At 45.8% G+C, this 22,731-nt stretch overlaps 1 protein-coding gene across 1 annotated transcript in view; it reads right to left on the bottom strand.

Annotated features, from left to right (window-relative positions):
- The window catches only part of DCUN1D1 (defective in cullin neddylation 1 domain containing 1), a 57,094-nt gene extending 35,188 nt beyond the window's left edge, over positions 1-21,906 (bottom strand). The window contains exon 1 of the mRNA XM_038743234.1: positions 21,867-21,906. Within this exon, the coding sequence (XP_038599162.1) occupies positions 21,867-21,869 (3 nt within the window). The 5' untranslated portion in view covers positions 21,870-21,906. The remainder of the gene's footprint in view (positions 1-21,866) is intronic.
- Between the last annotated feature and the right edge of the window lie 825 nt (positions 21,907-22,731).

Below are 22,731 nucleotides of genomic sequence, written 5' to 3'. Positions count from 1 at the left end.
GTCGGAAACGACTCGATGGCATAAGGCAAGACTCAAGGATTGCTTGTGATAACACACACCCGCTGAATCCTATTTGAAACTACGCCAACAAATTTCATACCCAAACCCACTACGACCAGAAATACAAACCCAATTAGGAAAGAATGCTTTTTTCAATATTTTCTTCACGTCTGGAACTCACTGATCAGGCCCTTAATCAATCAATCAATCAATCGTATTTATTGAGCGCTTACTGTGTGCAGAGCACTGTACTACGCGCTTGGGAAGTACAAGTTGGCAACATCTAGAGACGGTCCCTACCCAAAAGTGGGCTCACAGTCTAGAAGAGAGAGAAGAGAGAACAAAACAAAACATATTGGTATCTAGTTTCATAACTTGACCTTTCAGTTCACTCATTCCCCTCCGATGTGGGGGACGTATAATAATAATAATAATTTTGGTATTTGTTAAGCGCTTACTATGTGCAAAGCACTGTTCTAAGCCCTGGGGAGGATACAAGGTGATCAGGTTGCCCCATGTTGGGCTCAGAATCTTAATCCCCATTTTACAGATGAGGTAACTGAGGCCCAGAGAAGTGAAGTGACTTCCCCAAAGTCACACAGCTGACAATTGGCGGAGCCGGGATTTGAATAATAATAATAATAATAATAATAATAGCATTTATTAAGCTCTTACTATGTGCAAAGCACTGTTCTAAGCACTGGGGGGATACAAAGTGATCAGGTTGTCCCACGTGGGGCTCACAGTCTTAATCCCCATTTTACAGATGGGGTAACTGAGGCTCAGAGAAGTTAAGTGACTTGCCCAAGGTCACACAGCAGACATGTGGTGGAGTCGGGATTCGAACCCATGACCTCTGACTCCAAAGCCCAGGCTGTTTCCACTGAGCCACGCTGCTAAGTGAAGTGACTCGCCCAAAGTCACACAGCTGACAATTGGCGGAGCCGGGATTTGAAGAATAATAATAATAATGATGGCATTTATTAAGCACTTACTACGTACAAAGCACTGTTCTAAGCGCTGGGGAGGTTACAAGGTGATCAGGTTGTCCCACGGGGGGCTCACAGTCTTAATCCCCATTTTACAGATGAGGTAACTGAGGCCCAGAGAAGTGAAGTGACTTGCCCAAAGCCACACAGCTGACAATTGGCGGAGCCGGGATTTGAATAATAATAATAATAATAATAATGGCATTTATTAAGCGCTTACTATGTGCAAAGCACTGTTCTAAGCACTGGGGGGATACAAAGTGATCAGGTTGTCCCACGTGGGGCTCACAGTCTTAATCCCCATTTTACAGATGGGGTAACTGAGGCTCAGAGAAGTTAAGTGCCTTGCCCAAGGTCACACAGCAGACATGTGGTGGAGTCGGGATTCGAACCCATGACCTCTGACTCCAAAGCCCGGGCTGTTTCCACTGAGCCACGCTGCTAAGTGAAGTGACTTGCCCAAAGTCACACAGCTGACAATTGGCGGAGCCGGGATTTGAATAATAATAATAATAATAATGATGGCATTTATTAAGCACTTACTATGTACAAAGCACTGTTCTAAGCGCTGGGGAGGTTACAAGGTGATCAGGTTGCCCCATGGGGGGGCTCACAGTCTTAATCCCCATTTTACAGATGAGGTAACTGAGGCACAGAGAAGTTAAGTGACTTGCCCAAAGTCACACAGCTGACAATTGGCGGAGCCGGGATTTGAACCCATGACCTTTTCATTCATTCATTCATTCAATCGTATTTATTGAGCGCTTACTGTGTGCAGGGCACTGGACTGAGCGCTTGGGAAGTACAAGTTGGCAACATATAGAGACGGTCCCTACCCAACAGCGGGCTCCCAGTCTAGACAGTCCATAGTCTTGGACCTCTGACTCCAAAGCCCGGGCTCTTTCCACTGAGCCACGCTGCTTCTCGGTACTTAAAGAAAAGCTTGTGGTGGAGTCCGGGTGGAAGTAAGACAGAATGGCCCGGAACGGGACCCTGGAAAAACAGTGCCAGGGTGCCGACTGAATTATTAGAAGCAGCGTGGCTCAGTGGGAAGAGCGCGGGCTTGGGAGTCAGAGGTCATGGGTTCGAATCCCGCCTCCCCCACTTGCCAGCTGTGTGACCTTGGGCAAGTCACTTCACTTCTCTGTGCCTCAGTTCCCTCATCTTCTAGACTGTGAGCCCGCTGTTGGGTAGGGACTGTCTCTATGTGCTGCCGACTTGTACTTCCCAAGCGCTTAGTACAGTGCTCTGCACACAGTAAGCGCTCAATAAATACGATTGACTGATTGATAAAATGGGGGATTAAGACTGCGAGCCCCGCATGGGACAACCTCATCTCCTTGTGTTCCCCCCCAGTGCTTAGAACAGTGCTTTGCACATAGTAAGCGCTTAGCAAATACCAACATTATTATTATTATTATTATTATTATTATTAGAAAGCGGGCCTCTGCCGCGGCACGGGGGCTGGACCACCCCACGGACTTAAGCGCTTAGTACAGTGCTCTGCACATAGTAAGCGCTCAATAAATACGACTGATGATGACCAGGAGCGGATGGAGCCCAGACGCCTCTCCGGTTTCTAGCCGAGATGGCCACCTGGGGCCAAGCTGCCCGTTGGCCGGCAGCGGTGCCAACTCCCGCGGCGGGTGGGCACAGGGTGCAGGGAGCGCGGGAGCCGTTCCAGCGTCCGAAAGCCAGTTTAGGCAGAACATCCCGTCGGGGTCCCGTCATCTCCACCGGGCTGCAGGGTGAATTGGAATCACGGCCGTAGTCTGAAATGCCTTGCTTCTTCCCCTCTTGTCCCCACGCGCCTGGTCTGGTCAGAAAGGCCGGGAACCTTTAAATGCCTCGGCCCAATATAAATCCATTTATCGCTTCAGCTTTGGTTGCGGAATTCGCCCCGTAATCGATGCCGCGAGCATTCCCAAAACGGGTTCTTCCGCCCCCCCGTCGCGTTGTATCCTGGCGGATGCTCGTTACTGGGAGGACGGTCCCTTTGGTGCTGCCATTTTCTAGCCAAAACATGTAGTGGTAGCACAGGTTCTGGCAGAATGGAGTGTACAGTCAGATTTTATTTCAGAACGTTTAAACTAAATGAACCACTTGGAGAAAGTGTAGGTCAAGTAATTTGGGGGTACAATTATTACATAACCAAAGCTAGGCACCATTCCAATGAGCTGAGAAACAAATTACACCGAAGCCCGCCTAGGACATCAGAGCTATTGGAAGGGCATCCAGGAGACTATATTTTCTGAGCACGAATTTTAGACTATATATTATAAATCTGCATTCAAAACACCTCCTATCAAGAAGATCAATTTTTGCTGGAATAGCAAGTGATCTATCTGCTTTAGTTGGTTTTAATGTAGTTTCTTCCCTAAGTACAATGGTTCTACATTAATTAATTAATGATGGCATTTGTTAAGAGCTTACTATGTGCAAAGCACTGTTCTAATACATACGAACAGTTATGAAAATTATTTTTTAAATTCTACACACACTGAAAAAATAAACGGTCATCAACTAGGTATGCCAAGAAGTTGGCTTGATTCTTTTTTGCCTTTTAAAGCATTTCATGATTCTCAAAAGTATTTCCAACTTACTAGCAAGCATTTTCTATAGTATATGAAAATCCTATTTATTGCTCCATTGCAGCCTTTTGACATGAGAAGGCTAATGATTATGATCGGCAGGTGAAATGAAGGTCCTATAGTCTTAGAAGAGATCAAGTCAACTAGAAAAAAAATTACTGTTATCCACAACACTGTATCGGGACACCAGTGGACAAGGTGAGAGAATGACCAAATCCATCCAACAGAATTCACTCATTCATTCAATCCTATTTACTGAGCGCTTACTGTGTGCAGAGCACTGTACTACGCGCTTCACGAAATACAATGTTGGAAAAAATGGTATCACGCATGAGCATGGCATCCGGCGAGGCAGTAGAAACTAAACTTTAATTTTCCTTAAAGTGGAGATTGCCAAGAACCTAAACTCCATGTAATAGGAGGGTTATATGCATTTATTTCCTTCAGAGAATAAAGGTTTTTGTCAAGAACATAACCCCCACATTATAGGAGGGTTAACTGTATTTATTTCCTTCAAAAAACAAAGGTTTCTGTTAACATTTTAGCTATTAAGACCTTAGATGCTAAGCCTCTTTGTAAAATTTTGGTTTAGATTTAAAAACATATATATATGAATATATATGAACACATATATACATATATTTATTAATACACATGTATATATATACACACACAATATATATAAATATACACACACACAACATGAAAACAACCTAAATCTACAGAGCATGGTGTTATTATGCATTATTCCACCCTTCCATGTGTCCAAAAAAATTAACATTCTATTACAGTCAGAACACCCTCAAATTCAAAGGATACCTGACCAGACTAAAACGTGTTTGTACCTAATATATACAAACAAAATAACTGACCATCACATCCCCTAAGCTTGATGCTTCATTCACCGCAATCGTAAACCCCTTGATTTCTACAGTCTTTATCCTTCACAACAGCACACAAAAGCCAACAAACTTTTCGGATTGCTGTTTTTTAACCACAAAAGTAAGGTTACTGAATAGTTTTTAATTGGAATGGTTCTAATTTAAATAGAGTCTTTCTTAAACAGAACATTTTAGTTTTACTAAGCCTGGAGCATCTCTTAAGGAAAAAGGAAGTGACTTAAACCAATTAATTTCTGACTATGAAACAATGGGATGACACATCTCGCAATATCAGATTTGGGTACACTGTACCTTCACATCGTAAAGCAATAGTACTTTATCAAGTACTGTCATTTGCTGTGTTTTCCTAAGTCTTCCTCTAGACTGTAATTCCCTTATATGCTCCTTGTGGGTTGGGAACAAGTCTGTTTTACAGTATATTCTCCCAAATGCTTAGAACAGTGCTCTGCAATCAGCACTCAAATACGATTGAGTACACTGTACTGATGCATAATAATAATAAAAATAATAATAATAATAATGGTATTTGTTAAAAGCTTACTATGTGCCAAGTACTGTTCAAAGCAACAATATTTATCGAGCACCATGCATGCACTCTATTAAACTCTCGGGGAGAGTACAACAGACAAGATTCCTGCCCTCAAGGCGCTTACAATCTAGCAGTTTTAGTGTGATTATTTGGAGTACCATGTCCTAACGGACAGAGCACAGGCCTGAGGGTCAGAAGGATCTGGATTCAAGTCCGGGCTCTGTCACTTGCCTGCTGGGTGACCTTGGGCAAATCACTTCACTTCTCTGGGCCTCGGTTACCTCATCTGTCAAGTGGGAATTAAGACTGTGAGCCCCACTCTATTTGTTGCAAACGTGTACTTCCCAAGCGCTTAGTACAGTGCTCTGCACACAGTAAGCGCTCAATAAATATGACTGAATGAATGAATCTAGCTTTACCTCTATTTATTCTGATAATTATATCAGAATATCACCTGTCCTCATGTTATGTTTTGCCGTCTGTCTTCCCCTTCTAGACTGTGAGCCCGTTGTTGGGTAGGGACCCTCTCTATATGTTGCCAACTTGTACTTCCCAAGCGCTTAGTACAGTGCTCTGCACACAGTAAGCTCTCAATAAATACGATTGAATGAATGAATGAAAAGTGGCTTGCCCAAGGTCACACAGCAGGCTATTCTATTTATTTTGTTAATGATGTGCATCTAGATTGTAAGCCCGCTGTTGGGTAGGGACCGTCTCTAGCTGTTGCAAACTTGTACTTCCCAAGCGCTTAGTACAGTGCTCTGCACACAGTAAGCGCTCAATAAATACGATTGAATGAATGAATGAACGTGGGACATGGGCTATGATCAACTCGATGTGCTTGTATCAATCCCAGCACTTTGTGCAGTGCCTGACACGCAGGAAGCGCCTAATACCATTAATAATATCATTATTATGATTATTGAGTATTCTGTGTGGTGCGCTGAACGAGGCACGTGTGAAGTACAGATCAAAAATATTTTGCTACAAGACAGGAGAAATTAGCAAAGTTGGTGCCTAAGTAACGGTGTGTAATAATGTAAGTGCTACCCACGGTTTGGGGTAGTAGGGCGCTGGGATACAGCAATTAACACAAACAGGTTGAGAAATGAAAAACTCTTAAGTTACATGACTCATTTACAGAACTGGAATTTCAAAAAACCCCACACATTTTAAGTATAAAGAATATCTGGAATGAATATGAAATTTAAAGGCAGGAAACGGCACTGAACATAAAAATTACCTAGTAATTTACATCAACGCCCGGACGATATTAAGCGATAACTTTCAAAAGGTTTAGTGTGCTTGAAGAGACTATGCTGAGAGTATACTTTCCTTAAAATTCAAGGAAAATGTTTGGGAGCTTATCTTCAAAATAGAGATTTAAGGTTACATTCAGAATGGCGTCACAGGCACGTAGGGATGCTGAGAGTAAAGCGCAGACTATATTCTCTCTAGACTGTCAGCCCGCTGTTGGGTAGGGACCGTCTCTATATGTTGCCAACTTGTACTTCCCGAGCGCTTAGTACAGTGCTCTGCATACAGTAAGCGCTCAAGAAATACGATTGAATGAATGAATGAATCTGTGTTTGCTGTAAGTGTGTGTGACATAAGGGGAAACTTGGTTTGCTGAGCTACTTTTAAAATGCGTTCTTATGTTCACCAAGGGAACAGCTCAAATATGTGTATAACTGTACCTATCTATTACTCTATTTTATTTTATTGATGTGTACATAGCTATAATTCTATTTATTCTGATGGTATTGACACCCATCTACTTGTTTTGTTTCGTTGTCTGTCTCCCCCATCTAGACTGTGAGCCCACTGTTGGGTAGGGACCGTCTCTATACATTGCCAACTTGTACTTCCCAAGTGCTTAGTACAGTGCTCTGCACATAGTAAGCGCTCAATAAATACGATTGATTGAATGAATGAATCTGTGTTTGCTGTAAGTGTGTGTGACATAAAGGGAAACTTGGTTTGCTAAGCTACTTTTAAAATGCATTCTTATGTTCACCAAGGGAACAGCTCAAATTTGTGTATAACTGTACATATCTATTACTCTATTTTATTTTATTGATGTGTAGATAGCTATAATTCTATTTATTCTAATGGTATTGACACCTGTCTACTTGTTTTGTTTCGTTGTCTGTCTCCCCCACCTAGACTGGGAGCCCGCTGTCGGGTAGGGACCGTCTCTATACGTTGCCAACTTGTACTTCCCGAGCGCTTAGTACAGTGCTCTGCACACAGTAGGCGCTCAATAAATACGATTGATTGAATGAATGAATGAATCTGTGTTTGCTGTAAGTGTGTGTGACATAAAGGGAAACTTGGTTTGCTGAGCTACTTTAAAAATGCGTTCTTATGTTCACCAAGGGAACAGCTCAAATTTGTGTATAACTGTACATATCTATTACTCTATTTTATTTTATTGATGTGTAGATAGCTATAATTCTATTTATTCTGATGGTATTGACACCCGTCTACTTGTTTTGTTTCGTTCTCTGTCTCCCCCACCTAGACTGTGAGCCCGCTGTCGGGTAGGGACCGTCTCTATACGTTGCCAACTTGTACTTCCCGAGCGCTTAGTACGGTGCTCTGCACACAGTAAGCGCTCAATAAATACGATTGATTGAATGAATGAATGAATGAATCTGTGTTTGCTGTAAGTGTGTGTGACATAAAGGGAAACTTGGTTTGCTGAGCTAATTTAAAAATGCGTTCTTATGTTCACCAAGGGAACAGCTCAAATATGTGTATAACTGTACCTATTACTCTATTTTATTTTATTGATGTGTACATAGCTATAATTCTATTTATTCTGATGGTACTGACACCCGTCTACTTGTTTTGTTTCGTTGTGTGTCTCCCCCACCTAGACTGTGAGCCCGCTGTCGGGTAGGGACCGTCTCTATACGTTGCCAACTTGTACTTCCCGAGTGCTTAGTATAGTGCTCTGCACACAGTAAGCGCTCAGTAAATACGATAACGAATGAATGAATTAGGAGACACTTTAAATGTCAAGAGAATTGAAATGCAAAAGCTTAACTGTACTGTACAATTTGTACTGTTTCTAAAAGCTGCGACTCTGAAGGTGCTTCTCATAATCAGGACATCCTTCAGAGTGGCCATACATCAGTCTCACCGTTTAACATCACAAACCGTTCTCAAGTATCTCAGAGATTGAACCGTGTGGCATTCATTCATTCAGTCGCATTTATTGAGCGCTTACTGTGTGCAGAGCACTGTACTAAGCGCCTGAGCACCGTACTGAGCATTCTAGCAACAGTCGAAAACAATGAGTGGGTGAATGAGATTGATGTGCGCGGGCCCCTGAATTTAAGACGTGGAGGAGGCTTGAAGACATCAATCAATCGTATTTATTGGGCGCTTACTGTGTGCAGAGCACTGTACTAAGCGCTTGGGAAGGACAAGTCGGCGACACATAGAGACGGTCCCAACTGCGGGCTCACAGTCTAGAATACATGTGCAGCAGCGTGGCTTAGTGGCAAGATCACGGGGTTGGGAGTCGGAGGGCGTGGGTTCTAATCCCACCACCGCCACCTGACTGCTGTGTGACCATGGGCAAGTCGCTTCACTTCTCTGTGCCTCGGTTACCTCATCTGCAGAATGGGGATTAAGACTCTCTGAGTCCCACCTGGGACAACCTGATTACCTCCTATCTGCCCCTGTGCTCTGAACCGTGGTTGGCACGTAGTAGGCGCTTAATAAACACCGTAATTATTATTAGTCATTAGGGACAAATGAACCGCTTTCTAATCCCAGTAAATTGCGGCCACGTCTAGGGCCCAAGTGTGCGTTCAGCGTGAATGAACCAGTGTGGCTCAGTGGAAAGAGCCCGGGCTTTGGAGTCAGAGGTCATGGGTTCGAATTCCGGGTCTGCCACATGTCTGCTGTGTGACCTTGGAGCAAGTCACTTCACTTCCCTGGGCCTCAGTTCCCTCATCTGGAAAATGGGGATGAAGACTGTGAGCCCCACGTGGGACAACCTGATGACCTTGTATACCCCCGGGCGCTTAGAACAGTGCTTTGCACATAGTAAGCGCTTAACAAATGCCATTATTATTATTAAGTTTGCACAAAGATATGGGGGTATTTTTCTCATCCTTTCTAAAACTCCTTCTATTGGCCCTGGACACATGGACCATTATTCTTTGTCTCTTCCAAGGTTAACTACATAACACTGTAGAAACATTGTTGGCTTAGTGGAAAGAGGCTTGGAAGTCAGAGGACATGGGTTCCCATCCCGCCTCTGCAACTTGTGTGCTGTGTGACCTTGGGCAAGTCACTTCACTTCTCTGTGCCTCAGTTACCTCATCTGTAAAACGGAGATTAAAAGGGTGTGCCCCACGTGGGACAACCTGATTAACCTGTATCCATCCCAGCACTTAGAACAGTGCCTGGCACATAGTAAGCGCTTAACAAATACCAACATTATTATTATTATTATTATTATTATTATTATTATTATTATTAACGTGCATTCATACATCTTTGCACGGTTATGCAAGTCACTTCACTTCTCTGTGCCTCAGTTACCTCATCTGTATAATGGAGATTAAAAGTGTGCACCCCACATGGGACATCCTGATTAACCTGTATCCAACCCAGCACTTAGAACAGTGCCTGGCACATAGTAAGCGCTTAACAAATACCAACATTATTATTATTATTATTATTATTATTAACGTGCATTCATACATCTTTGCGCGGTTATGCGAGTCACTTCACTTCTCTGTGCCTCAGTTACCTCATCTGTATAATGGAGATTAAAAGTGTGCACCCCACGTGGGACATCCTGATTAACCTGTATCCATCCCAGCACTTAGAACAGTGCTTGGCACATAGTAAGCGCTTAACAAATACCAACATTATTATTATTATTTAACGTGCATTCATACATCGTTGCGCGGTTATGCAAGTCACTTCACTTCTCTGTGCCTCAGTCACCTCATCTGTATAATGGAGATTAAAAGGGTGCACCCCACGTGGGACAACCTGATTAACCTGTATCCATCCCAGGACTTAGAACAGTGCTTGGCACATAGTAAGCACTTAACAAATACCAACATTATTATTATTATTAACGTGCATTCATATATCGTTGCGCGGTTATGCAAGTCACTTCACTTCTCTGTGCCTCAGTCACCTCATCTGTATAATGGAGATTAAAAGTGTGCACCCCACGTGGGACAACCTGATTAACCTGTATCCATTCCAGCACTTAGAACAGTGCCTGGCACATAGTATGCGCTTAACAAATACCAACATTGTTATTATTATTTAATGTGCATTCATACAACGTTGTGCGGTTATGCAAGTCACTTCATTTCTCCGTGCCTCAGTTACCTCATCTGTATAATGGAGATTAAAAGTGTGCACTTAAAACAGTGCTTGGCATGTGGTAAGGGCTTTAAGAAATACCATCATCACTATTATTGTTACTATGCCAAAACTCTTCTTTGAAAAAAATAAATTATCTATCCCATGAATAGGGTCCACGGTTCATTTCGGCGGAGACTTGTCAATGGATACCTATCTACTCGTTTTGCTGTATCCCTAAACTGTGAGCCCGTTGTGGGGTAGGGATTGTCTCTCTCACCGAATTGTACTTTCCAAGCGCTTAGTACAGAGCTCTGCATAGTGAGCACTCAGTAAATATGACTGAAGGAATGAATAAGAGTTTTGCCCCCCCATGCCATGACGTTTGTAGGCTTAAAACAAACAAACCACCACCAAAATGGGCCCAGTGAGACAGAGAAACTTCAACTTGTACTTCCCAAGCGCTTAGTACAGTGCTCTGCACACAGTAAGTGCTCAATAAATACGACTGATTGATTGATTGATTCAACCAGCCCTTCATCTGTTGTTACAATATAACAACTGACCCCACAGCATCTTCACAGAGAAGCAGACTCTGTGAAGGTTCTCTGACCCCACAGAAAAGCAGCGTGGCTCAGTGGAAAGAGCCCGGGCTTAGGAGTCAGAGGTCGTGGGTTCAAATCCCGGCTCCGCCGCTTGTCAGCTGTGGGACTTTGGGCAAGTCACTTCACTTGTCTGGGCCTCAGTTCCCTCATCTGCAAAATGGGGATGAAGACTGTGAGCCCCCCGTGGGACAACCTGATCACCTTGTATCCTCCCCAGCTCTTAGAACAGTGCTTTGTACATAGTAAGCGCTTAACAAATGCCATCATTATGATTCATTCATTCATTCAATCGTATTTACTGAGCGCTTACTGTGTGCAGAGCACTGTACTAAGCACTTGGGAAGTACAAACGGGCAACATCTAGAGATGGTCCCTACCCAACAACGGGCTCACAGTCTAGAAGGGAGAGACGGACAACAAAACAAAACATGTAGACAGATGTCAAAATCGTCAGAACAAATACACAAAGCTATATGCACATCATTAACTTCTCTGGGCCTCAGTTCCCTCATCTGCAAAATGGGGATGAAGACCGTGAGCCCCCCGTGGTACCACCTCATCACCTTGTAGCCTCCCCAGCGCTTAGAACGGCGCTTGGCACAGAGTAGGCGCTTAACAAATGCCATCATTATTAGTATTATCATCTTCACACCCTGGGGAAAAAGCAACACAAACCAAAACACAAAACAGCGTGGCTCAGTGGAAAGAGCCCAGGATTGGGAGCCAGAAGTCATGGGTTCTAATCCCGCTCCGCCACTTGTCAGCTGTGTGACTTTGGGCAAGTCACGTCCATTCTCTGGTCCTCAGTTCCCTCATCTGTAAAATGGGGATGGTGACCGTGAGCCCCCCCGTGGGACCACCTCATCACCTTGTATCCTCCCCAGCGCTTAGAACAGTGCTTGGCACAGAGTAAGCGCTTAACAAATGCCATCATTATTATTATTATGATCTTCACACCCTGGGGAAAAAGCAACACAAACCAAAACAAACAAACACAAAACAGCGTGGCTCAGTGGAAAGAGCCCGGGTTTGGGAACCAGAAGTCACGGGTTCTAATCCCGGCTCCGCCACTTGTCAGCTGTGTGACTCTGGGCAAGTCACATCCCTTCTCTGGGCCTCAGTTCCCTCATCTGCAAAATGGGGATGAAGACCGTGAGCCCCCCTGTGGGACCACCTCATCACCTTATATCCTCCCCGGTGCTTAGAACAGTGCTTTGTACATAGTAAGCGCTTAACAAATGCCATCATTATTCCTATCTTCACACCGTGGGAGAAAAGCAACACAAACCCAAACAAGCCACAAAACAAACAAACAAAAAAGCCCACCACGTGCTCCAAAAGTGGCAAAACCCCGTGTTTCTGGAGAGGCTGACAGGAGGGTCCGGCCCACCTCCCCGGGCGGTGCCCACCTTTCTCAATTTTTGCTGGAATAGCAAGTGATCTATCTGCTTTAGTTGGTTTTAATGTAGTTTCTTCCCTAAGTACAATGGTTCTACATTAATTAATTAATATGATGGCATTTGTTAAGCGCTTACTATGTGCAAGGCACTGCTCTAATACATGCGAGCAGTTATGGAAATTCGTTCATTCATTCAATCGTATTTATGGAGCGCTTACTGTGTGCAGAGCACTGGACTAAGTGCTTGGGAAGTACAAGTTCATTCATTCATTCAATAGTACTTATCGAGCGCTTACGGTGTGCAGAGCACCGGACTAAGTGCTTGGGAAGTACAAGTTCATTCATTCATTCAACCGTGTTTATTGAGCACTTACTATGTGCAGAGCACTGGACTGAGCGCTTGGGAAGTACAAGTTCATTCATTCATTCAGTCGTATTCATTGAGCGCTTACTGTGTGCAGAGCACTGGACTAAGCGCTTGGGAAGTACAAGTTCATTCATTCATTCAATCGTGTTTATTGAGCACTTACTATGTGCAGAGCACTGGACTAAGCGCTTGGGAAGTACAAGTTCATTCATTCAGTCATATTTATTAAGCACTTACTGTGTGCGGAGCACTGGACTAAGTGCTTGGGAAGTACAAGTCCATTCATTCATTCATTCAATCGTGTCTATTGAGCACTTACTATGTGCAGAGCACTGGACTGAGCGCTTGGGAAGCACAAGTTCATTCATTCATTCAGTCGTATTTATTGAGCGCTTACTGTGTGCAGGGCACTGGACTAAGCGCTTGGGAAGTACAAGTTCATTCATTCATTCATTCAATCGTGTCTATTGAGCACTTACTATGTGCAGAGCACTGGACTAAGCGCTTGGGAAGTACAAGTTCATTCATTCATTGTCGTATTTATTGAGCGCTTACTGTGTGCAGAGCACTGGACTAAGCGCTTGGGAAGTACAAGTTCATTCATTCATTCAATCGTGTCTATTGAGCACTTACTATGTGCAGAGCACTGGACTGAGCGCTTGGGAAGTACAAGTTCATTCATTCATTGTCATATTTATTGAGCGCTTACTGTGTGCAGAGCACTGGACTAAGCGCTTGGGAAGTACAAGTTCATTCATTCATTCATTCGTGTCTATTGAGCACTTACTATGTGCAGAGCACTGGACTGAGCGCTTGGGAAGTATAAGTACATTCATTCATTCATTCAGTTGTATTTACTGAGAGCTTACTGTGTGCACAGCACTGGACTAAGCGCTTGGGAAGTACAAGTTCAGTCATTCATTCATTCAATCGTACTTATTGAGCGCTTACGGTGTGCAGAGCACCGGACTAAGCGCTTGGGAAGTACAAGTTCAGTCATTCATTCAACCGTGTTTATTGAGCACTTACTATGTGCAGAGCACTGGACTGAGCGCTTGGGAAGCACAAGTTCATTCATTCATTCAGTCGTATTTATTGAGCGCTTACTGTGTGCAGAGCACTGGACTAAGCGCTTGGGAAGTACAAGTTCATTCATTCATTCATTCAATCGTGTCTATTGAGCACTTACTATGTGCAGAGCACTGGACTGAGCGCTTGGGAAGTACAAGTTCATTCATTCATTCAGTTGTATTTACTGAGCGCTTACTGTGTGCAGAGCACTGGACTAAGCGCTTGGGAAGTACAAGTTCATTCATTCATTCAATCATGTCTATTGAGCACTTACTATGTGCAGAGCACTGGACTGAGCGCTTGGGAAGTACAAGTTCATTCATTCATTCATTCAGTCGTGTTTACTGAGCGCTTACTGTGTGCAGAGCATTGGACTAAGCGCTTGGGAAGTACAAGTTCATTCATTCATTTATTCAATCAGTTGTATTTATTGAGCGCTTACTGTGTGCAGAGGACTGGACTAAGCGCTTGGGAAGTACAAGTTCATTTATTCATTCAACCGTGTTTATTGAGCGCTTACTGTGTGCAGAGCACTGGACTGAGCGCTTGGGAAGCAGCGTGGCTCAGGGGAAAGAGCCCGGGCTTTGGAGTCAGAGGTCACGGGTTCAAATCCCGGCTCCGCCAATTGTCAGCTGTGTGACTTCGGGCAAGTCACTTCACTTCTCTGGGCCTCAGTTCCCTCATCTGTAAAATGGGGATGAAGACTGTGAGCCCCACCGTGGGACAACCTGATCACCTTGTACCTCCCGAGTGCTTAGAACAGTGCTCTGCACAGAGTAAGCGCTTAATAAATGCCATTATTATTATTAGTAGTAGTAGTAGTAGTAGTACAAGTTGGCAACATCGAGAAGCAGCGTGGCTCAGTGGAAAGAGCACGGGCTTTGGAGTCAGAGGTCATGGGTTCGAGTCCCGACTCTGCCACATGTCTGCTGTGTGACCTTGGGCAAGTCATTTAACTTCTCTGAGCCTCGGTTACCTCATCTGTGAAATGGGGATTAAGACTGGGAGCCCCACGTGGGACACACGTGGCTCAACGGAAAGAGCACTGGCTTTGGAGTCAGAGGTCATGGGTTCAAATCTCGGCTCTGCCAATTGTCAGCTGTGTGACTTTGGGCAAGTCACTTCACTTCTCTGTGCCTCAGTTCTTTCATCTGTAAAATGGGGATTAAGACTGTGGGCCCCCCGTGGGACAACCTGATCACCTTGTAGCCTCCCCAGCGCTTAGAACAGTGCTCTGCACAGAGTAAGTGCTTAATAAATGCCATTATTATTATTATTATTATAAGTACAAATTGGTAACATCTAGAGACGGTCCCTACCCAACAGCGGGCTGAAAATTATTTTTTGAATTCTACCCTCAAACCACACACACATTCATTCATTCATTCGTGGCTCAGTGGCAAGAGCCCGGGCTTTGGAGTCAGAGGTCATGGGTTCAAATCCCGGCTCCGCCAACTGTCAGCTGGGTGAATTTGGGCAAGTTACTTCACTTCTCCGTGCCTCAGTTACCTCATCTGTAAAATGGGGATTAAAACTGTGAGCCCCCTGTGGGATATATTTTTTTTTTTTAAGAGAAGCAGCGTGGCTCAGTGGAAAGAGCCCGGACTTTGGAGTCAGAGGTCATGGGTTCGAGTCCCGACTCTGCCACATGTCTGCTGTGTGACCTTGGGCAAGTCATTTAACTTCTCTGAACCTCAGTTACCTCATCTATAAAATGGGGATTAAAACTGTGAGCGCCCTGTGGGATTTTTTTCTTAGGAGAAGCAGCGTGGCTCAGTGGAAAGAGCCCGGGCTTTGGAGTCAGAGATCATAAGTTCGAATCCCGGCTCCGCCACATGTCTGCTGTGTGACCTTGGGTAAGTCACTTAACTTCTCTGAGCCTCCGTTACCTCATCTGTAAAATGGGGATTAAGACTGTGAGCCCCACATGGAACAACCTCATTACCTTGTTTCCCCTCCCCAGCGCTTAGAACAGTGCTTTGCACATAGCAAGTGCTTAACAAATGCCATTATTATTATTATTATTATTCATTCAATCGTATTTATTGAGCGCTTACTGTGTGCAGAGCACCGGACTAAGCGCTTGGGAAGTACAAGTACATATTTATTCTATTTATTTTATTTTGTTAATATGTTTTGTTTTGTTGTCTGTCTCCCCCTTCTAGACTGTGAGCCCGCTGTTGGGTAGGGACCGTCTCTATATGTTGCCATCTTGTCGTTCCCAAGTGCTTAGTACAGTGCCCTGCACACAGTAAATGCTCAATAAATATGATTGAATGAATGAATGTTGGGTAGGAACCGTCTCTATATGTTGCCAACCTGTACTTCCCAAGCGTCCTTCCCAATCGTCCAGTGCTCTGCACAGTAAACGCTCAATAAATATGATTGAATGAATGAATGAATGTTGGGGAGGGACTGTCTCTAGATGTTGCCGACTTGGACTTCCCAAGCGCTTAGTCCAGTGCTCTGCACACAGTCAGCGCTCAATAAAAACGATTGAATGAATGAATGAATGTTGGGTAGGGACCGTCTCTAGATGTTGCCAACCTGTACTTCCCAAGTGCTTAGTCCAGTGCTCTGCACACAGTAAACGCTCAATAAATACAATTGAATGAATGAATGAATGTTGGGTAGGGACCGTCCCTATATGTTGCCGACTTGGACTTCCCGAGCGCTTAGTCCAGTGCTCTGCACACAGTCAGCGCTCAATAAATACGATTGAATGAATGAATGAATGTTGGGTAGGGACTGTCTCTAGATGTTGCCGACTTGGACTTCCCGAGCGCTTAGTCCAGTGCTCTGCCCTCAGTAAGCGCTCAATAAATACGATTGAATGAATGAAGTTGGCAACATCTAGCGACGGTCCCTACCCAACAGCGGGCTGAAAATTATTTTTTGAATTCTACCCTCAAACCACACACACACATTCAATAGTATTTATTGAGCGCTTAACTCTGTGCAGAGCACTGGACTAAGCGCTTGGGAAGTCCAAGTTGGCAACGTATATTCATTCATTCAATTCAATCACATTTATTCAGCGCTTACTGTGTGCAGAGCACTGTACTAAGCGCTTGGGAAGTCCAAGTTGGCAACGTATATTCATTCATTCAATTCAATCGCATTTATTGAGCGCTTACTGTGTGCAGAGCACTGTACTAAGCGCTTGGGAAGTCCAAGTTGGCAACATCTAGAGACGGTCCCTACCCGACAGTGGGCTCACAGTCTAGAAGGGGGAGACAAGACAACAGAACAAAACATATTAACAAAATAAAAGAAATAGAATAGTAAATATTTACAGGTAAAATAAATAGGGTAATAAATCTGTACAAACATATATACAGGTGCTGTGGGGAGGGGAAGGAGGTAGGGCGGGGGGGATATTTGTCTGAGGCATATATAGAGATGGTCCCTACCCAACAGCGGGCTGAAAATTATTTTTTGAATTCTACCCTCAAACCCCACACACATTCATTCGTTCATTCAATCGTGTTTATTGAGCGCTTACTGTGTGCAGAGCGCTGGACTAAGCACTTGTTGGCAACATATAGAGACAGTCCCTAACATTCATTCATTCAATCATATTTATTGGGTGCTTACTGTGTGCAGAGCGCTGGACTAAGCACTTGTTGGCAACATTTAGAGACAGTCCCTACCCAACATTCATTCATTCATTTGATCGCATTTATTGAGCGCTTACTGTGTGCAGAGCGCTGGACTAAGCGTTTGGGAAGTCCAAGTTGGCAACATCTAGAGACGGTCCCTAAACAACAGCGGGCTGAAAATTATTTTTTGAATAATTCTACCCTCAAACCCCACACACATTCATTCGTTCATTCAATCGTATTTATTGGGCGCTTACTGTGTGCTGAGCACTGGACTAAGCACTTGTTGGCAACATCTAGAGACAGTCCCTACTCAACATTCATTCATTCATTCAATCGTATTTACTGAGCGTTACTGTGCGCAGAGTGCTGGACTAAGCACTTGGGAAGTACAAGTTGGCAACATATAGAGACGGTCCCTAACCAACATTTATTCATTCATTCACTCATATTTATTGAGCACAGCAGGCTGAAACTTATTTTTTGAATTCTACCCTCAAACCACACACACATTCGTTCGTTCATTCAATCGTGTTTATTGGGCGCTTACTGTGTGCAGAGCACTGGACTAAGCGCTTGGGAAGTCCAAGATGGCAACATATAGAGACGGTCCCTACCCAACAGCGGGCTGAAAATTATTTTTTGAATTCTACCCTCAAACCCCACACACATTCACTCATTCATTCAATCGTATTTATTGGGCGCTTACTGTGTGCAGAGCACTGGACTAAGCGCTTGTTGGCAACATCTAGAGACAGTCCCTACCCAACATTCATTCATTCATTCGTTCATTCAATCGTATTTATTGGGCGCTTACTGTGTGCAAAGCACTGGACTAAGCGCTTGGGAAGTCCAAGATGGCAACATATAGAGACGGTCCCTACCCAACAGCGGGCTGAAAATTATTTTTTGAATTCTACCCTCAAACCCCACACACATTCATTCACTCATTCATTCAATAGTATTTATTGAGCGCTTACTGTGTGCGGAGCACTGTACTAAGCGCTTGGGAAGTCCAGGTTGGCAACATCTAGAGACGGACGGGCCCTACCCAAAAGCGGGCTGAAAATTATTTTTTGAATTCTACCCTCAAATCACACACATTCATTCATTCATTCATTCATTCATTCAATAGTATTTATTGAGCGCTTACTGTGTGCAGAGCGCTGTACTAAGCGCTTGGGAAGTCCAAGTGGGCAACATACAGAGACGGTTCCTACCCAACAGCTGGCTGGAAATTATTTTTTTAATTCTACCCTCAAACCACGCACACATTCATTCATTCAATAGTATTTATTGAGCGCTTACTGTGTGCAGAGCACTGTACTAAGCGCTTGGGAAGTCCAAGTGGGCAACATCTAGAGACGGTCCCTACCCAACAGCGGGCTGAAAATTATTTTTTGAATTCTACCCTCAAACCCCACACACATTCATTCACTCATTCATTCAATAGTATTTATTGAGCGCTTACTGTGTGCGGAGCACTGTACTAAGCGCTTGGGAAGTCCAGGTTGGCAACATCTAGAGACGGACGGGCCCTACCCAAAAGCGGGCTGAAAATTATTTTTTGAATTCTACCCTCAAATCACACACATTCATTCATTCATTCATTCATTCATTCAATAGTATTTATTGAGCGCTTACTGTGTGCAGAGCGCTGTACTAAGCGCTTGGGAAGTCCAAGTGGGCAACATACAGAGACGGTTCCTACCCAACAGCTGGCTGGAAATTATTTTTTTAATTCTACCCTCAAACCACGCACACATTCATTCATTCAATAGTATTTATTGAGCGCTTACTGTGTGCAGAGCACTGTACTAAGCGCTTGGGAAGTCCAAGTGGGCAACATCTAGAGACGGTCCCTACCCAACAGCGGGCTGAAAATTATTTTTTGAATTCTACCCTCAAACCCCACACACATTCATTCACTCATTCATTCAATAGTATTTATTGAGCGCTTACTGTGTGCGGAGCACTGTACTAAGCGCTTGGGAAGTCCAGGTTGGCAACATCTAGAGACGGACGGGCCCTACCCAAAAGCGGGCTGAAAATTATTTTTTGAATTCTACCCTCAAATCACACACATTCATTCATTCATTCATTCATTCATTCAATAGTATTTATTGAGCGCTTACTGTGTGCAGAGCGCTGTACTAAGCGCTTGGGAAGTCCAAGTGGGCAACATACAGAGACGGTTCCTACCCAACAGCTGGCTGGAAATTATTTTTTTAATTCTACCCTCAAACCACGCACACATTCATTCATTCAATAGTATTTATTGAGCGCTTACTGTGTGCAGAGCACTGTACTAAGCGCTTGGGAAGTCCAAGTGGGCAACATCTAGAGACGGTCCCTACCCAACAGCGGGCTGAAAATTATTTTTTGAATTCTACCCTCAAACCACACACACATTCATTCGTTCACTCAATAGTTATTATTGAGCGCTTACTGTGTGCAGAGCACTGGACTAAGCACCTGCTGGCAACATATAGAGACAGTCCCTACCCAACATTCATTTATTCAATCGTATTTATTGAGTGCTTACTGTGTGCAGAGCACTGTACCAAGCGCTTGGGAAGTACAAGTTGGCAACATAGAGAGATGGTCCCTACCCAACAGCAGGCTGAAAATTATTTTTTGAATTCTACCCTCAAACCCCACACACATTCATTCATTCATTCAATAGTATTTATTGAGCGATTACTGTGTGCAGAGCACTGGACTAAGCACTTGCTGGCAACACATAGAGACAGTCCCTACCCAACATTCATTCATTCAATCGTACTTATTGAGCGCTTACTGTGTGCAGAGCACTATACTAAGCGTTTGGGAAGTCCAAGTTGGCAACATCTAGAGACGGTCCCTACCCAACAGCGGGCTGAAAATTATTTTTTGAATTCTACCCTCAAACCACACACACACTCATTCATTCGATCGTATTTATTGAGCGCTTACTGTGTGCAGAGCACTGTACTAAGAGCTTGGGAAGTACAAGCTGGCAACATCTAGAGACGGTCCCTACCCAACAGCGGGCCGAAAATTATTTTTTGAATTCTGCCCTCAAACCACGCACACATTCATTCATTCATTCAATCGTATTTATTGAGCGCTTACTGTGTGCAGAGCACTGGACTAAGCACTTGTTGGCAACACATACAGTCCCTACCCAACATTCATTCATTCAATCGTATTTATTGAGCGCTTACTGTGTGCAGAGCGCTATACTAAGCGTTTGGGAAGTCCAAGTGGGCAACATCTAGAGACGGTCCCTGCCCAACAGCGGGCTGAAAATTATTTTTTGAGTTCTACCCTCAAACCACGCACACATTCATTCATTCGATCGTATTTATTGAGCGCTTACTGTGTGCAGAGCACTGTACTAAGAGCTTGGGAAGTACAAGCTGGCAACATCTAGAGGCGGTCCCTACCCAACAGCGGGCCGAAAATTATTTTTTGAATTCTGCCCTCAAACCACACACACATTTATTCATTCAATAGTATTTATTGAGCGCTTACTGTGTGCAGAGCACTGTACTAAGCGCTCGGGAAGTCCAAGCTGGTGACATCTAGAGACGGTCCCTACACTACAGCGGGCTGAAAATTATTTTTTGACTTCTACCCTCAAACCACGCACACATTCATTCATTCATTCAATCAATCGTATTGATTGAGCGCTTACTATGTGCAGAGCACTGTACTAAGCGCTCGGGAAGTCCGAGCTGGCAACCTCTAGAGACGGTCCCTGCCCAACAGCGGGCTCAGAGTGTAGCGCAAAGCTCGCACAATCAATCAATCAATCAATCAATCGTATTTATTGAGCGCTTCCTATGTGCAGAGCACTGGACTAAGCGCTTGGGAAGTACAAATTGGCAACACATAGAGACAGTCCCGACCCAACAGTGGGCTCGCAGTCTAAAAGGGAACAAACACACACACACACACACACACACCGAGACAAAATGCGAAGCGGGGGGGGGGGGTCGGGGGTCAGAGGTCAGGCGGAGGGCCCGTGTGTCGTCCCCCCCCCCCCGGTGTCGGGGGGTCATTCATTCTATAGTATTTACTGAGCGCTTACTGTGTGCAGGGCACTGTACTAGGCGCTGGGGAAGTCCAAGTGGGCACCACGTAGAGCCGGTCCCTCCCCCACAGCGGGCTCGCAGTGTAGACGGACCAGAAAACACCACCTATAAATACCGACTCACTGTGTGCAAACGGGGTGAATGGTGGGGGTGGTGTCCGTGTGGGGGGGGGGGCACAATGGCGGGGGGGGGGGGGGGGTCCTTCCCGCCGGGCCCGGCCCGGCCCCACGACTAGGCCCGACTCCGGTGTCGCGTAGTCCCCGTGGCCGCCGAGGGCGCAGGGCCGGCGGGAACGACACGGCGGCGTTGGCGGAGCAAGGACCCCCCCCGACCGACCGACCGACCGACCGAGCGAGCGCGCGAGCTTGTGTCCCCCGTCCCCTCACCATGTTGGTGTCCTCCAGGCCTCTCTCCTCCTGCTCCTCCTGCTCCTCCTCCTGCCGCTGGTGCCGCCGTCGCCCCCCTCCCGCTCCTCCTCCTCCTCCTCCTCCCCGGCCCCGCAGCGAATGGAGGACGAGTTGGCGTCGGCGTCGGCGTTGGCGGGCTCCCGGTGGTGTCCCCCGCTCCCGGCGGTGTCCCCGCTCCCGGTCGTGTCCCCGCTCCCGGTCCCCCCGCCGCCGCCGCCGCCGCCGCCGGCCTCCCCCGTCACGGGCTCTTCCTGCTCATGCGCAGTCGGGGGCTGCCGGTCGGCCGGCCGGACTGCCGGCCGGACTGCCGGCTGGCTGGGCCGCGAACGGGGCCGGGCCCGGCGGCGGCGGCGGCGGCGGGCTCCCCTTGGCTGCCCTTCAGGCCCCCTTCACTCAGCCTCCCCTCAGGCCCCCCTCGGCTTCCCCCAGGCCCCTCCTTAGCCTCCCCTCAGCCCCCCGCCGCCCCCGGCTTCCCCTCAGGTCCCTCCTTAGCTTCCCCTCAGGTCCCCCCCCAGCCTCCCCTCAGGCCCCCCTGAGGCCCTCCTCAGTTTCCCCCAGGCCCCTCCTTAGCCTCTCCTCAGCGCCCCACCCGCCCCAGCTTCCCCTCAGGTCCCTCCTTAGCCTCCCCTCGCCCCTCCCACCTTAGCCTCCCCTCAGTCCCTCTCCTCAGGCTCCCCTCAGGCCCTCCTCAGTTTCCCCCAGGCCCCTTCTTAGCCTCCCCCCACCCCCAGCTTCCTCTCAGCCTCCCCTCAGGCCCATCTGAGCCTCCCCTGAGGCCCCCCTGAGGCCCTCCTCAGCTTCCCCCAGGCCCCTTCTTAGCCTCCCCTCAGCCCCCCCACCTCAA

The sequence above is a fragment of the Tachyglossus aculeatus genome, chromosome 1 (assembly GCF_015852505.1).
Source record: "Tachyglossus aculeatus isolate mTacAcu1 chromosome 1, mTacAcu1.pri, whole genome shotgun sequence".
Classification (NCBI taxonomy): domain Eukaryota; kingdom Metazoa; phylum Chordata; class Mammalia; order Monotremata; family Tachyglossidae; genus Tachyglossus; species Tachyglossus aculeatus.
This window is presented reverse-complemented; position numbering and strand designations above follow the sequence as displayed.